Below are 15976 nucleotides of genomic sequence, written 5' to 3'. Positions count from 1 at the left end.
CAAAGTTTGCTTAAATTTTAGTGATATTACAGAACCTAATTTTACGTTGGCCTTTAAAAATTTATTTGAAACTGCTTTGCCTACGATTGTCTAGTCAAGTACAAGAAAAATATATTTTTTTAGGTTGCAGCATTAAACAGTGCCAACGGTTTCTGGAAATAAAACATCTGATGTAGCTTTTGGATCTAAATAAGCTTTTGGCATTCATCTAGAAGGGCCCGAGCCATGCCTTTCCCATGGTGCTTATTTTGCAGTTCTTTAGTCCCAAGATAAGAACTCTCTATTATTTGGGGACGTGTCTACAGTATCCTTGGATTTTTCTTTCAGTCCCTCAACTGTGAATCTAAACATTGATTAATCAGATGAGAAATTTAGAGTAGCCGTACAGAAGCAGAAAACGTCTTGATGACAGCGTGGTATTGGACATGAGCCGCACTGGTCCGTCCTGAGCCTTCCCACAGCCCATTCACTCACACACATGCACCCCCCCTCTCACAAACACGCACACGCATGCAGGCCACCGGGTGTCCTTTCTCCAGAGCGTGCAGATAATACATTTTGGTAGATCTAAACTGTTTCCTTCTGGGTTTAGACCATCTCCAAGAAACTGCAGCTCAAAAAAGGTAACTTTTCCAAAAAGTAACAGAGAACTAAAAATAACCGTTTGGAATGAAAGAGTTGCCCAGCTCTAATTATCATGTAGTTCTGACAGTGAAGCACGGCAGCCTAGCCTGACTGACAGTCCACCCTCAACCCCAGGCTGAAGCCAGGCTCTCACAGGGAGTTTGAGAGGGCCGAATTATTTGTTTCAACTTGATCTAAAGATTACTGCTCTTTAATATGGGTTCTGTTTTTAGTGAATGGGGTGTTAATTACTGTCTTTGGTGATATTGATTTCTTAATTTTGCTGCGGCTTTTTTGTGGATAACATGGAAAAAAATTGCAGTTCCTACTGGTAGCGTTTAAAGATGATCCATGAGTTAGAAGTTTCTTAGCTGATTTCTTCTCATATTTATGTTAAAAAAAAAGTGTAAGGGAACTAGGATAAACTATATTATGTTCCAGAATAATAGTCTCTCAGTTAATGATTGATAAATAGGTGCCAGCCCCTATTTGAAGTGAACAAAGGTGTTTATAAACACCTTCCCAGGCCATCATTTCAACATGAGGACTGGTAGTCCACCTGTGAAACCTACACCGAGTATAAAACCTAAGCCCTCACTTGTTTTGGGTTTCTTGGTATTAAAAACTGAGTAGCATTTGGACTGTCGAGCCTTAAAATCATTCTGTTTCCTCCTCTCCCTCTTGGACAGATGACTTTCCTAAACCCCAGATCACTGTTCAGCCAGAAACACAGTCGGCAATAAAAGGTTCCAATTTGAGTTTTGTCTGCTCGGCCGCCAGCAGCAGTGATTCCCCAATGACGTTTGCTTGGAAAAAAGACAATGAACTACTGCATGATGCTGAAATGGAAAACTATGCACACCTGCGGGCCCAAGGTGGAGAGGTGATGGAGTACACCACCATCCTCCGGCTCCGCAACGTGGAGTTTACCAGTGAAGGGAAGTACCAGTGTGTCATCTCCAATCACTTCGGTTCATCCTACTCAGTCAAAGCCAAGCTTACAGTCAACAGTACGTGATCTAACTTTTCCGTTTGCATTTAAAGACACCTTTTAGATTGGGTTTTTCTCTCTTTCTCTTACTGTCTTCTGTTTGTAGCTCCCCACCTCGCCCTTCCTTTCTCTACCTCTCACTCTGCAAAACTAAGATACTTGGAATCTGCATCAGCGGGGACTGCATTGAGGACCCCACCATGGTGGGTAGCACAGAACCGAATGACACACGGCTTGTGCTTCTTGGGGAGTTCACAATGTATTTGTCGGCTGTGGGAGGCCGTGAAGCATTACAGCACACCACCTTTAATTCAGAGATATGGGTTTGATTCCTGCCACTCCTGCATACAGCTGTGTAACTCTTATCAAAGTACTTAACCATCCTGTGCCTCCCATTTCTACATCTTTCTATTAGGAACAATCATACATATCTTATAGAGGTATGATAATTAGATAAAATAATTGGTGTAAAGGATTAGCCTGGAATACAGTGAATGCTCACCAAATGCAATAAGTATTAGTTGCTGTTAATAAAAATTATAATTGTTTGCTCTGTGTGACCTCAATACATTTTTTATGACAGGAACCTTACCACTGTATTAATTAATCATTTGTACTTTCCATGGTAGAAGATTTTTGTATATGATTCATTAATGCAGTCATTCTACAAATGATTGCTGAGGACTGACACGCAGATCAATTTTGAGTTTAAAGTTGCAGGAGAAAACGCATATCTAAGTCATAGAATGTTAGAGCCAGAAGGGACTTGGAAAAAAAAAAAAAAAAGGAAAGAGGAAGTGAGTCGCCAGGGTACAAAGAGATTAATTGATCTGCCCAAGATCTCACAGATAATTACTGAGGAAACTAAAAAGTAACTAGAAAATAGGAGAAAGACCTTCAGTTTGTACAGGGGATGACCTATGTCTCGGCCTGACTTTATGATAATTTCTGTACCTGTGTGTAACCTTGAGGGAATCTCCTTATCTCAACTTCAGATTCCTTCTCTTGTAATCAGAAATAACCCCAGCCTAACCTACGGTAGGGGCATTTGTAAGTATATATTAAAAAAAAAAAAAAAAAAAGAATGAAAATGAACCTCTAAGACTCCATAGCACTAATGCCCTCATTCTTTCTCTGATTTCAGTGCTTCCTTCCTTCACCAAGACCCCCATGGACCTCACCATCCGTGCCGGGGCCATGGCACGCTTGGAGTGTGCTGCCCTGGGACATCCAGCACCACAGATAGCCTGGCAAAAGGATGGGGGCACAGACTTCCCTGCCGCGAGGGAGAGACGCATGCATGTTATGCCCGAGGATGATGTGTTCTTTATCGTGGATGTGAAGATAGAGGACATCGGGGTTTATAGCTGCACAGCTCAGAACAGTGCCGGAAGCATTTCTGCAAACGCAACTCTGACTGTCCTGGGTAAGTGGCTATTGTCAGATTCTGGGATAGAAATTAAAGATGCCGGCTGACTCAAAGGCCCTACGTGTCAGGAGTTGTAAGGGTGAGAGGTAATCCATAGGACACTGCCCTTCTCTGGAGAGAACAAATGGCTTCTCAGGAATTTTGAAGTCAGAGTACATGACGTCTTAGCCCGTGGCCAGTGAGATAGAGGACTCTGCTTCCTCTGTTCCAAGGGGAAAAGTAAATGCTCTGTTGCCTCCACTTCCTCTGCTCTCCTCTTCCCATCACACAGGCGCGACTGATAGTCTTCACACTGTAAAGCACATATAAAAATACAGAACATGTTAGCAGTTTGGGAAAGATCTACTCTATTTTCTAGACCTACCCTACCATTCTGGAAATCAGAGTTTGTCTTTCATCTTTTGCCTGAATAGGAGCTTTTAAAAAAATGTGAACATGTTCATCATATGTGTTTCTTATGAGTTGAGCAAACTCAGAGTTGAGCAACGTAACCTGCGAACACCAAGTAATAAAAGTCCTTTCAGAATTTATGCATAGGTTTGGACGTCTAGCACTAGAAAGTTTCCCCTTAAAAATCTAAACATTCTGATTTTTTCCACCCATCAACATACCCCCCATGCTTGAAATTACTTTTTTTTTTTTAAAGATTTTATTTATTTATTTGACAGAGATCACAAGCAGGCAGAATAGCAGGCAGAGAGAGAGGGAAGCAGGCTCCCTGCTGAGCAGAGAGCCGGATGTGGGGCTCTATCCCAGGACCCTGAGATCATGACCTGAGCCGAAGGCAGAGGCTTTAACCCACTGAGCCATCCAGGTGCCCCTTGAAATTACTTTTATACATTTGACTAGAAGATTTTGCATTGCCCTTCTTCCACCATTCCCAATCTTGTCTAGAGTGTGAGAGATTTAAAAAACAGTAAACATTATCCTCAACAGGTGGTGTAACAAATGACAGGCAAATAATGAAATGAGATTCTGAATGTCATACCCATGTTTCGGCTCTCACAGAAGCATGTGCATGAATCTGTGGACGAATACAGTATTAGGTTACAGTTTTAGTAAATTCAAGTGGTCAGTCTTACGATATGCAAAACCTGATTTCATTTAGGAGATTGAAAACATAACTTGTCCTTTCAGAAACACCATCATTTTTGCGGCCCTTGTTGGACCGAACCGTCACCAAGGGAGAAACCGCCGTCCTGCAGTGCATCGCTGGAGGCAGCCCTCCTCCCAGACTGAACTGGACCAAGGATGATAGCCCCTTGGTGGTCACCGAAAGGCACTTTTTTGCAGCAGGCAATCAGCTGCTGATCATCGTGGACTCTGATGTCAGTGATGCCGGGAAATACACGTGTGAGATGTCTAACACCCTCGGCACTGAGAGAGGCAACGTGCGTCTCAGTGTGATCCCCACTCCCACTTGTGACTCCCCTCAGATGACCGCCTCGTCGTTAGATGATGATGGATGGGCCACCGTGGGTGTCGTGATCATAGCAGTGGTTTGCTGTGTGGTGGGCACGTCGCTCGTGTGGGTGGTCATCATATACCACACAAGGCGGAGGAATGAAGATTGCAGCATTACCAACACAGGTGTGTAAACAGAAGCTTGGCACGGGGTGCTATAGTCATGTGTGCCTGTGGTCCTGGGGTAATTTTCTTCCAGAATGTGTGTCTCACAGCCCGAGGCCATGTCAGAAGGGTGACTCATTTGTTTCAAGCTGCAGGAATATGGTTAGCTAAAAATAACACCCCGGCCCAAAATAAAGCTGATGTTTAAAGATTAATCCTTTTTGTTAAAACCTCATCGGAGTATCCTGTTGGCTATGAGATATAGTTCAAAGCACAGTGTAAAACAGTCCCACTCCTTCACACAGAGGTGATGGAGAACAGGAGCAGCCCTTCATTTATGAGGTCTACACTCTGCCATAGTTCTCTCTCTCATCACATGTTGCCGTGTGCATACGTGTGCAGGTGTCTAGGGAAGATTCTGTTACTGTGGGAGCAGGCTGTGACCTAATATGTGCCAGCTCTTACATTGATGAATATTAGGTCAGAAATATGGCAGAAATCAAGCTTAATCCAAAAGCTTAGCTACTACCCTACAAAAATTCCCAAGGCTTTATCTCTTGAAACATCTGTTTTTTTGACATTTGGGAGGGGCTTCCTATAGAAGGCAAAATAGAAAATTGGCTTGTGCTTCCCAGAGCAGGGAGCCCTAACCTTCCTAACCTCATGACTAGACAGTCAAGGTGGGTCTTCAGGAGTAGATTTATTTGATTTGTACAGAAACCAAAACAGTATAGAGTGTTCATCAGGGAAGGCTATGGGGTATGTATGGTCGGTCTTGGTTAACAGAATGCTGTTGTTGGATTATAGATGAGACCAACTTGCCCGCAGATATCCCTAGTTACTTGTCATCTCAGGGAACCTTAGCCGACAGACAGGATGGGTACATCTCCTCAGAAAGTGGAAGCCACCACCAGTTCGTCACGTCTTCAGGAGGCGGGTTTTTCTTACCACAACACGACGGCAATGGTAAGTGTTTAAAAGGAACACAGGCTGTAGCTGTCTCAAAACAATCTGATGGAAGGCTCAAGTACAGTATTAATTTTCACAAGCAATCAATACATTCATATGTTGAGTTGGCCCAAGCTCACTGGCAAAGCTGAAATTAAATACTATTATGCCATTCTCTTAAATAGCAGAAAAATCTTTGCTTTGGATAATAAGAGAAGACAAGTAGGAGAATTAAAGTTTAATTTCTCCATGCAACGTGATACTTTCTTTACACTATAAATGTTCTTTGGCCCTGAATGTTCTCCTTTCTTAAATGACATTAACTGGTTTCATGTAAGGTATTAAAAGTCAAATGATTTAAAATTCTGTTAGGGAAATCAAATTCTGACTCTTGCTTTAAGAACTGCATGGTTTTAAGAATAATCATGGAGGCACCATAACACAGACACACACACAGGCTCGGTTCAAGACCCTCTTCTGTCGCTTACTATGTATCCTTGGACAGTTACGTAGTACTTCCTTATTAGGTTGTTGTGAAACTAAATAAAATGATATGTTGGAAAACTGCACGGTGCTTGGTACATATGAAGGGCTCCAAAAGAGAAAACTATTGACATTCTTTTCAAACATTTTGCCATCTTTTCCCACAGGTATTTATTGAATGTGTGCTCTGTGGTGGACTCTGTAGTTGAGAGGGAGGAAAATGTGCTCTCAGTCTCATAGTGTAGGCAGTGGTGAAATGAAAATTGCAACAAATAGTCAAAGTGCTTGGCAAGGCAGTGATAGAGAGTGTAGAGATAGAAGATGTGCACATACAGGTGGGTGTCTGGTTAGACTCATTTGGTTGCAGCGTTGTTCAAATGTAGCAGGGTTTACCCAAAAGACATTTAGGAAAGTTTAAAGCAACAGAACTGGAACATAGTAGTGCTGTGTCGCTTAGATGCTTGGACTGGGGATTGGTCTGCTTTGAGTGCTCGAGGGGCCACTGGCATTAGGGATCGTATCTTACACAGTCTCTTCTGAGACCACTCAGTGCCCAGTTCCTGCTCCCCAGGCACATGGCCCATTGCAACATCTCTCGCCTACACTACATCTCTTGTCCTTCAACTGCTGTGGCCACTCCTAACTGGAGTGTCATTTCTGAGTTGTTTGACTCAAATACTCAGATACTCACAACAGCTTTTTTTTTTTCCCCCCCTTGCCGAGCTTCTCTTTGATCTGGGCATTCAGAGATGATTTGTTGAATGCCACTTCCTGGTCCTGCTCATCTGATCTTCTGGAGGGAGGGGGCAGTGCTGATGGCATTGTGTGTTTCAGTGGCTGCTTTGGCTGCAGTGTGCATACACAGATCAGTTTCTCTGGGAAGCCACTGGGGGCCAGTGCCCTGTGAACACATGCAGTACAATGATTCTCGTCACGTCCTGTCTTTGTAAGATGGCACAGATTTCATTAGTTACTAATCCGTAGGCCTCAGCAAATGTTTTAAAACTCTACTATAAATTTCTCCAGTTTTCCCTCTTACATGCTGTTCAATCCAAACTTTTTATTTACAAATATGGAAAATCCCTGAAGTAGAGAGAATGTTGTAGGGTACTTGAATCACATTCATTCGGTGACTGAAATGTCTGTTTTAAAGGGACGTGCCATATTGACAATAGTAGTGAAGCCGACGTGGAAGCTGCAGTGGATCCATTCCTTTGTCCCTTTTTGGGCTCCTCGGGCCCTGTGTATTTGAAGGGGAATGTGTACAGCTCAGATCCATTTGAAGCCTATCACACAGGTATGCGGTTTTCTTACCTGAGTTCGGTTCTGTTTCCTGGAGAGACTTCCCAGAGGCACTAACTCTGTCTCTTTCTGTTATTGTCCCCAAATGTAAAAGGTTGTGGCCCTGACCTGAGAACAGCCTTAATAGACCACTGTGAGCCCAGTTACATAAAGAAAAAGGAGTGCTACCCATGTCCTTACCCTTCAGAAGAATCCTGTGAACAGAGTGTCAGTGACATAGGATGGCCTTCCCATGTGAGGAAGTTAATCAGCTCTCCTTACTCTCAAAATGAAGGACCTGGAATGAAAAGTTTGTGTCTAAACAAGTCCTCTTTGGATTTTAGTCCAAGTCCAGAGCCTGCATCCGTTACTTCAAGTAATTCTTTCATGGGTAAGTTTATTAAATTATTAGACACCTTGACTCAGGACTCCTATTCCATATGCAAATGTGGGAAAGCAGTGAGACTCAGATGTCAAACTTGTGAAAATGTGTTTGTTTGTTTGTTTGTTTGTTTGTTTGTTTTTAATCATGTAGTCATGACATCCTGTGAGTTAGTATATGTGTTTCTAAAGGCAAAGTCAGACATAGGGGATTTTACTTGATTATGTGTCTAATCCGTAACTAAGCCTTAGACGCTTTCTGGTTAACTCTGTGTGTGGTATCATCTAGAAGACAAGTTTTGGGAGTGACTTAGGAGCTCCATTTGTCACCCATGTGGAAAAAGTGGTTTTGGGCTACAGCAGCTCTTGGGGTGGAGTTGTATGCGCTGCATGATTGTGGTTTGGGATGTCTGGTGGCTCACCCTTTGACCACAGTCAAAGAAAGGGAGGGTGGACATCATCCCACCTGGCAACAACTGCTTGTCAGCCAAGCTGACTGCTTTGGCGGAGAAGACTACCAGAGCCTTTAAGCATAAGTTGCGGGTGGTAGACGGTGGCTAGCGCCAAGACTTGCTTGTGAATTTTTTTGTCTGTATGTGGGGATAGTACATGGAAAAACTGAGATCATTGTTTCACTGAATGGAGATATGGGAAAATGAACCACAAATTATCTTGTGTTAAAAAAAAATTTTTTTTTAATATTTTACCCAGCTTTTATGAAATTTTATGTTTTGTCACAGTGTAATTTTTTTTATATTCTTTTGTTTTTAAAAAAATGCAAATATGTTTTATGTGACTGTGACAAGAGTTTGAGTCCGTTAAGTAACATTCTGCCAGTAAAGAAGAAAGGGCAAGGCACAAGGATTATTTTGAAAGACACTTTCCATATCCAGGCACAGTTTACTTATAAGCAACAATCCAGATCTCCTTCATAGAGAATTGCAGACTGGCAAGAACTAAAGCCAGGATTTGGAAGAAATTATATTGGGGAACTTCATTGCTCAATGATTACTATTACTGTGAGTAATGAAATGAAATAAAGAGTGGACATATGTATTCATTCCCCAGCTCCATTCTGTACGTTCTCCATACCAGGAATGCACATACTCCTGATACCGTAAATGGCTTATAGAACCTACTTAGGCGTGCTTACGGGCTAAGATGCTCCTCCATTTGAAATGTATTTTGAATGAAATGCTAGCCAAAGGACCCATATGCTCAAGGGGTTTCTTCCTTTCAGGAACATTTGGAAAGCCTCTGAAGAGAGCTCATCTGGATGCCTTTTCAAGCTTTGGACAGCCAGTGGATTGTCAGCCAAGAGCCTTTCCCTTGAAAGCTCGTTCTTCTCCAGACTTGGACTCTGAGTCAGAGGAATATGGGAAAGAAAGGACAGATTTTCAGCAAGAAAATCACACGTGTACCTATAAACAGACCTTAGAAAACCATAGGACTCCCCGTTTTCAGTCTTATGACTTGGACACATAGACTGAATGCGAGCAAAGAAGAGCTTAAACATACTACCTCAAGTGGACTTTTATTTAAAAGAGAGAATCCTATGTTTTTTTAGTGGAGTTATGAATTTTAAAAGGATAAAATGTCTTATTTATACAGATGGACCAAAATTACAAAATGTTATAAAAATTTTATACTGGGAGTAACTTTCATATAAGAATACCTTTTAAAACTATTTTAACTTTGTTTTATGCAAAAAAAAATCATATGTAAATTAATGGTATGAATCCATGACTATTTTATGTATTTTTATAATGCCAGATTCCTTTTTATTGAAAACGAGTACTAAAGCATTTTAAATAATACCTGTCTTGTACCCTTTTTAAATAGAATTCACTTAATTTTATTTTGCACACTGCATTTAATAAAATGTGTCATTTTGATCCCAAGCCCCATCTATACCATTACAGTTTTTATTGTTTTCAACACATTTTCGGCTTAATAATTTCATATTATCATGTCTCAAGTTGATGGAATTATACTCAGCACATTAAAATATGAGCCAAATAAATGACCATTCTGCCTATCACGCAAAGTTGGGGTAATACAGACTCAAATCAGATTATTGTATGTGAAAACACATTATAAATGAAAAAGAGCTGCGAAGACTTGAGGTACGTTAATTTATCCCTAACTTTACAAATAAAAAAAGATTTGTTGATATAGTCTGGTATAATGCAATACAGCCACCATGGCTTAAATCACCGTTCAAGCCATGTTTCTTTAATTATAATAATGCCTTATGTGGTCTAATGCTTTGTGCTTTTCCAAATAGTTTCACATTCACCATCCCTTTAATTACAAGAGCGTGGTTTATTGCACATTTCTATAGTTAAAATGGCTATGACAAAGGTGGATTTTCATCTACTGTTCCCTGTGATAATGGGATTTTGATGGAGCTGTTGGCTATTCTTACTGATTTTCTGCTGGATGAGCAGTTCTAATAGAAAAGGCACTTTTAAACTGTTCTGCAACATTCTTTAACAATTAAATTATTTTTCTAATTTGGTCATCCTGCTCTACTTGTTAAAAACTAAGTATCAAATCTATTAAACTATTTAAAGTATTTGTTTTAAACAGTATTTAGATAAAAATGGCATTACATGACTGGCATATATACATGCACAAAATGAATGTAGTCATTTTTAAAATTAAGTGACGTTTCAATAATTGACATAAACTTAAGTTTGATAATTAAAATGATTTTTTTTAAAGCAATTTCTTGCCTACATCTGGTTTAAAGACAAATCCATTTGCCCAAGAGAAATTAAATACATGTGGGAAGAGTTAACATAGCACATTAAGCTTTAAAATCTTACCTTAAGAAGGTGTGAATTTATGTCATTGTCAGTTCTTTGAGTTAAAGTGAAAGCAGATATTAGAAAAGCAGGTTCCTCTCAGGGGATATATTGCTGGTGATGTTTTTCTGCTTTGTGAGTGTACAGCTTTGTTGTTTGTGAGCCAGAAACCTGGACCCCAGATTGCAGTTAAGATTTTCCTTCTTTCATTTGGACACCAGAGTCCAGGAAGTTGATCCTTCCCTGGACCACTGCTGACTAAGTGCAGAGAAGTGATTTTGTAGGCTTTGACTTTATCATCCTGCCAGATTCTCAAAATCTTATTAATTTGTCTTCATTATTGCCAGATGTGATGCAAGCATTGATAGGGTTCTATTCAATGTTTATGAACCCCTTTTAAAGGATTTAATTCTTCTGGACTTAGCCACAAGGGTTTAAATCATTAACACTTGAGATTCAAAAATTAGATTAACTTTACATCAATACCATTTTCCCCTTGAACTGTGTGTGCTAAAACCTATGGATAACATGTATTTTATGTTATATGTTTCTATAAACACATAACATATGTTTATGTTATATATTTTTATGTTACAGGAGGAGCTCAGTTTTTCATGGATATATAATATTGAGATTCCATATTAAAATGCATCTACTAGGAATTAAAGTGTCCTAAAATAATACAGACTTCAGAAAAGAGATAAATATCAAATCATTCGGCTTATTTATGAGAAGAGATGCCTAAAATTTCAGTTTAATCTTTCTGTGCCTTTTGATAGAGACTAATTCATGTACAACATTTCCTTAAATAGATATTCACCCAATTTTGGCATTGTTTTTTCTTCATTATCAGCACTAATGATAACATCATTAATATGTATAAAGAATCTGTTTTTTAAGATGTTCATAGATGACTATTCCTTAATTGTGGCAGGCAGCATTTTATAAAATATAATCTCTGGAACATTTACAAACTTATTTTCACAATCTTCTTACAGGAAGAAACCAAAAGGTATTCCTCAGAATAAAGCCATTGGTACTATTTTTTAAAAAACTTGGTACAAAAAAAGAAAGTGATGTGGTATTTGTACACACCTGAGGGGTTTTGGTCTTTTTGATTTAATGTGATAGGAAGTAATTCATAGCCAATATTACAATAGATGTGCTACGGTGGTATTTTTCAAAGAGAATGAGAACCAAATGTTACTGCAGAGTGCCTGTTCTGTGCCTCCCACTCTTGGAATCTTCAGTGGCTGGACTTGTGTAAGAGGATAATTTAGAACTCCCAATTTTTTAAGACAGCATTCTATTAACACATTGAATAACTCAGTGTCCTGCCAAAAAAAAAAAAAACTATTAGAGTCTTCAAAGAGGGGTACAATTTCTTTGTGAATTGAATAATTTCAATATTCTAGAAATATCCAGTTACCAGAACTTATCTTTTCCATGAGGCATTTCTTAAACTAATATATAAAAAGAAAGTCCTGAAAGAATCTCAAGAAGTTTTATATTTGTCCAAAAATGGCACAGAGGTACTTCAGTTAGGATTTTCTTTTAAGAGAGAAGAGGTTTGGAGTGCCTGGGTGGCTCAGTGGGTTGAAGCCTCTGCCTTCGGCTCGGCTCATGATCCAGGGTCCTGGGATGGAGCCCCACATCGGGCTCTCTGCTTGGCGGGGAGCCTACTTCCCTCTCTCTCTGCCTGCCTCTCTGCCTACTTGTGATCTCTGTCTGTCAAATAAATAAAATCTTAGAGAGAGAGGAGGTTTTGCCAACATAATATTTACTGAGTTATCCCAATATTGGGGGCCATTTTTATTTTTGAGAAATATGAGAGTGATGTGTGTCTTTTAGTAAAGATGCTTGATTTTACTTGAGATATATTAGGATAATAAACATGAAAGTATATTGTAGATTGAAATGTGTACCATTTCTCAAATTCTCACTTCTGTAAAATTGCAAGTTAATTTCTTATTCCTACTGTAGTTTCAAGGGTCTGAATCCTATACCCTCCCATATGGTAATTGATATGCATGAACACAGAAATTATAAGCAGTATTCACATGTAGCTTTTTATTAGAATTAGATTTTTTTAATTAAAGAATTTTGAGAATGCCTTTTAAGGAATAAGGCAAAGCAATTCACAACTGTTACAGTTTCACTCCTGGATTGGTATAATTTTCTCATATCCTTATTGGATTTCATGGTTGACTTTGGCTTTTAACAAGTTTAACTTTTTTTAATCCTGTTTGAACATAATACCTAAAGCCTTCATGAGATTATTGCCATTGTTTTGGTAGTTACTTTGATGTTTCTGCATATGATTGTGTTTTGATCTATCTCAGAGTTGAAAACTGATAGCATACTATCAGTTGTCAAACATTTCATATATACTCAGTTGTATATTTTGAATAGGTGATGTAGAAACAAGGAAAGTGGTCCTTGTCCTAATTATCAGTGGGACAGGAAGCAAATTCGTAAATATTTATAGTACATTGTGTTAAGTGTTATAGCTTAGTAGGGCCCCTGAAACCGACACTAATTTTGTCTCTAATTCTAATTGAACTACCTAGAAGTGTTACATGCACTTCGCTCCGCATGTCCTTGAGCACGTTGATTTCTGGGTTTTTCCATCTGCATCCCAGATCAGTTGCAGTTCTAGTACTCCCTTCCATGTTTAATTATCAGTAATCACCACTCCTATGGATCTGGCACCTGAAAGTCCTCAAGATTGTTTATGCCTCACTTCTTAGCCCCTTGCCACTGCCAGCTTCGGATCGGTCTCTGTCTCATCAGTGTCTTCTTGCCCTTTGTCTCTGTCTTACCCAATTCATTGTTTCACAGAATTATTTTTCTAAAGTAGATCTGGATTTGTTACTTTCCTGGTTAAAAACCATTGATGGCTACACTTTAAATCCCAGTTATGGTATATAAGACCTTTCACTCATTGATCCAGCCCACCCTTCAAGCTATACCCCATATGTAACCCCCACCTGTCAGCTTTTCACAGTACAGTATGGTACCCCTGACCAACCCCTGTGCACCTTTGTGGCTTTATGTTGACCTATGTGCAGCTCAAAGTTGAAATTTGGCAACAGTACACTTGGTCCTTATGCATATTGTCTCAGTTTTGTTTCAGAAACCTTTGAGTATCTGTGATAGGTCCTATCTTAGATGTCTGGGCTATTAACATACAAATATTAAAATAAATATTCTTCCCCAAAGAAACTCCTAGACGTATAACAAAATTATTCTCCTGAGGTGTTTTTTTTTTCCTTTGTTAGAATACAGAACCTCTTTCAAAAGCAAACCTTTCCTTTTTGCCCCACACATAGCAATGTTTTCCTATAGAACTTTATATGAATTGTCATGAGAAAATCAGAGGAAAGCTGTTACTTACAAAGCCAGCTGTGATGTCACTGTATGAGAAATACTAAGAACAGTTAGCCTGTATGTCAATAGGACATCTAGAAAGAAAGGAAGTCAAAAGATCTGTATTTTTTTTTAAACAATCACCAGATGATGTGGTCTAACAGTCGGTGGGAATATCAATTCCTGTTCAGTTTACTAAAAGTAAACAACAGATGGCCAGGTGTGTCACAGATTTTTTATTTTTTATTTTTTTGGTTGGTTGGAACTGCACATATGGCTGCCCAGCTACTGTACATTTCTCAGTTACCTTGCGTTTAGGTGTGTCTGTAGCCATACGACATCTTTCCCCAGTGGAATGTGAACAGAGGTGTAAAGCACTGTGTTCAAGCCTGGTCGACAAAACCTTTACACACACCCTTCCATGTCCTTTTCTTGCAGCTATCTGATCGGAAAGCCATAGCCCAAGAACTACTCTTTCTTGACCTCACTTGTAGAAGAGACTGGGTCTCTCAATGGCTATATGGAGTATGGTCTCCCCACTAACCCAGAGTATTTGCTTTGAAGCCTAACTTCATGTAAGTGAGGAAAAAGTTTATTGCACTTGGAAAATTGTATTTTGAGTTTACTTACAATAGCTTGTCTTGCCCCAACTTGAAATAGTAATTTTAATATGAAGAACTGCCTAAGATTCTTATTGATGTTGTTATTCATTAATTTGTAAAGCTCCCTTTTAAAAATGAACAGTGTGGCCTCAGTGAGCGGCCTTAGCACAGATGCCAGGACCTGGGTCCCACTGTTGTGGCAGGTCACTAAGCCTTTGACCCCACTAGAATTTACTGAATATTGCAATAGTATATCCTGTAGCTGTTATAGTGTCCTATTTCCATCTCAACTGTCGATGCAGTTTTAAAGAAAGTTTACTGAGTATACTTGGTCATCCAGATTTTTGCAACTGTGTTTCAGGGTCTCTTAGCTCCTAAAAATACGTAAGTTCCAGCAATGTGTTAGGCTCTGGGGATATCAAAAATGAATGAGGCATGGCCTCGATCCCTGAAGAATTCTTGTCCTAAGGAAGTCAGACCCTGATAAAATGATTTTTTTATGGTAAAGTTCACAATAAAAGTAGATATCAATATAATCAATTAGTGTATGTGATTTGCCTTTAAAGACGCAACTGGTTATTATCTGATCACTACCAGAAAAAAAAAGGGCTGTTGCCCACATAGCTTACTCCTTTGAGTGGCCTTATAGTCTACATATCACATGGAAGCCAATATCCAAAAAGCTCTTTGTCTATAATAATAACAGCTACATAGGAAAAGAAAAGCCATTAAACCTATGCAAAATCTCATTTTGATTAAAAGAATTTAATCAATAATGTTTAAATTTTATAGCTATGCATTTATAACTTTTAAAACTTTACTATTGACTTTTTTTTAAATCTGAAAACTGCTACTAGCTTTCCCATTTTTTTTTTCCTCATTGAAACACTGATTATTGAAACAATCATTTTCAGACGTCAGACACTGGGAATCACAAAGATTTATTTTCCCTAAGAAAATAAAAATTAATGAGGTGAACCCTATAATAATTTCCTGTGGCCCAGGAAAAGGGAGCCGAATGGAGCTCAGCCATCTATCTGAGTCAAGAAGATAGAGCTGGGAGTCTAGGCTACTACATAAGAGAGGATGACACAGAGAATTCCAGACACCTGCAGAGGGTCCCCTTTGAGTCTTCAGTTGAATACCCACTAGCACATGCATGTGAGGCAAATACCCAAGGCCAAGAAAAGAAGCATCCAAAAGGATTAGAAGGAAACATTCCTGAAGTTCCCACAGGGCCAGTAGTTTTCCTACTAACCAGAGTGGAAAACCTTATAATTCGTGGGCATCGGGTGGGGTATTCAGGACTCTGCCTCAGTAATGGGGCAAAATTAGCCCTAAAGACTGTTCTGGTCCCACCTAAAAGAATCAAGGCTCAAAAGGATCAAGCTACTTCCAAGTAACTTACCAGTCTTTGAAACCAAAACTCAAGAATATTTACAGAAATACCAAAATATTCAGCACTCAACAACTTCAAATCCATAATATT

General features: G+C 39.3%; 1 protein-coding gene across 1 annotated transcript in view; it reads left to right on the top strand.

The window, feature by feature from the left end:
- Nucleotides 1-9607, top strand: part of LRIG3 (leucine rich repeats and immunoglobulin like domains 3) — a 47768-nt gene extending 38161 nt beyond the window's left edge. Inside the window, exons 13-19 of the mRNA XM_059403588.1 lie at nt 1314-1634; nt 2760-3041; nt 4182-4634; nt 5421-5579; nt 7198-7341; nt 7441-7716; nt 8947-9607. Of these exons, the coding sequence (XP_059259571.1) occupies nt 1314-1634; nt 2760-3041; nt 4182-4634; nt 5421-5579; nt 7198-7341; nt 7441-7716; nt 8947-9191 (1880 nt within the window). The 3' untranslated portion in view covers nt 9192-9607. The remainder of the gene's footprint in view (nt 1-1313; nt 1635-2759; nt 3042-4181; nt 4635-5420; nt 5580-7197; nt 7342-7440; nt 7717-8946) is intronic.
- Nucleotides 9608-15976: the final 6369 nt, after the last annotated feature.

This window comes from Mustela nigripes, chromosome 6, assembly GCF_022355385.1.
Source record: "Mustela nigripes isolate SB6536 chromosome 6, MUSNIG.SB6536, whole genome shotgun sequence".
Lineage (NCBI taxonomy): Eukaryota > Metazoa > Chordata > Mammalia > Carnivora > Mustelidae > Mustela > Mustela nigripes.
Note: the sequence above shows the minus strand (reverse complement) of the source record. Positions and strands in the feature narration are given on the sequence as shown.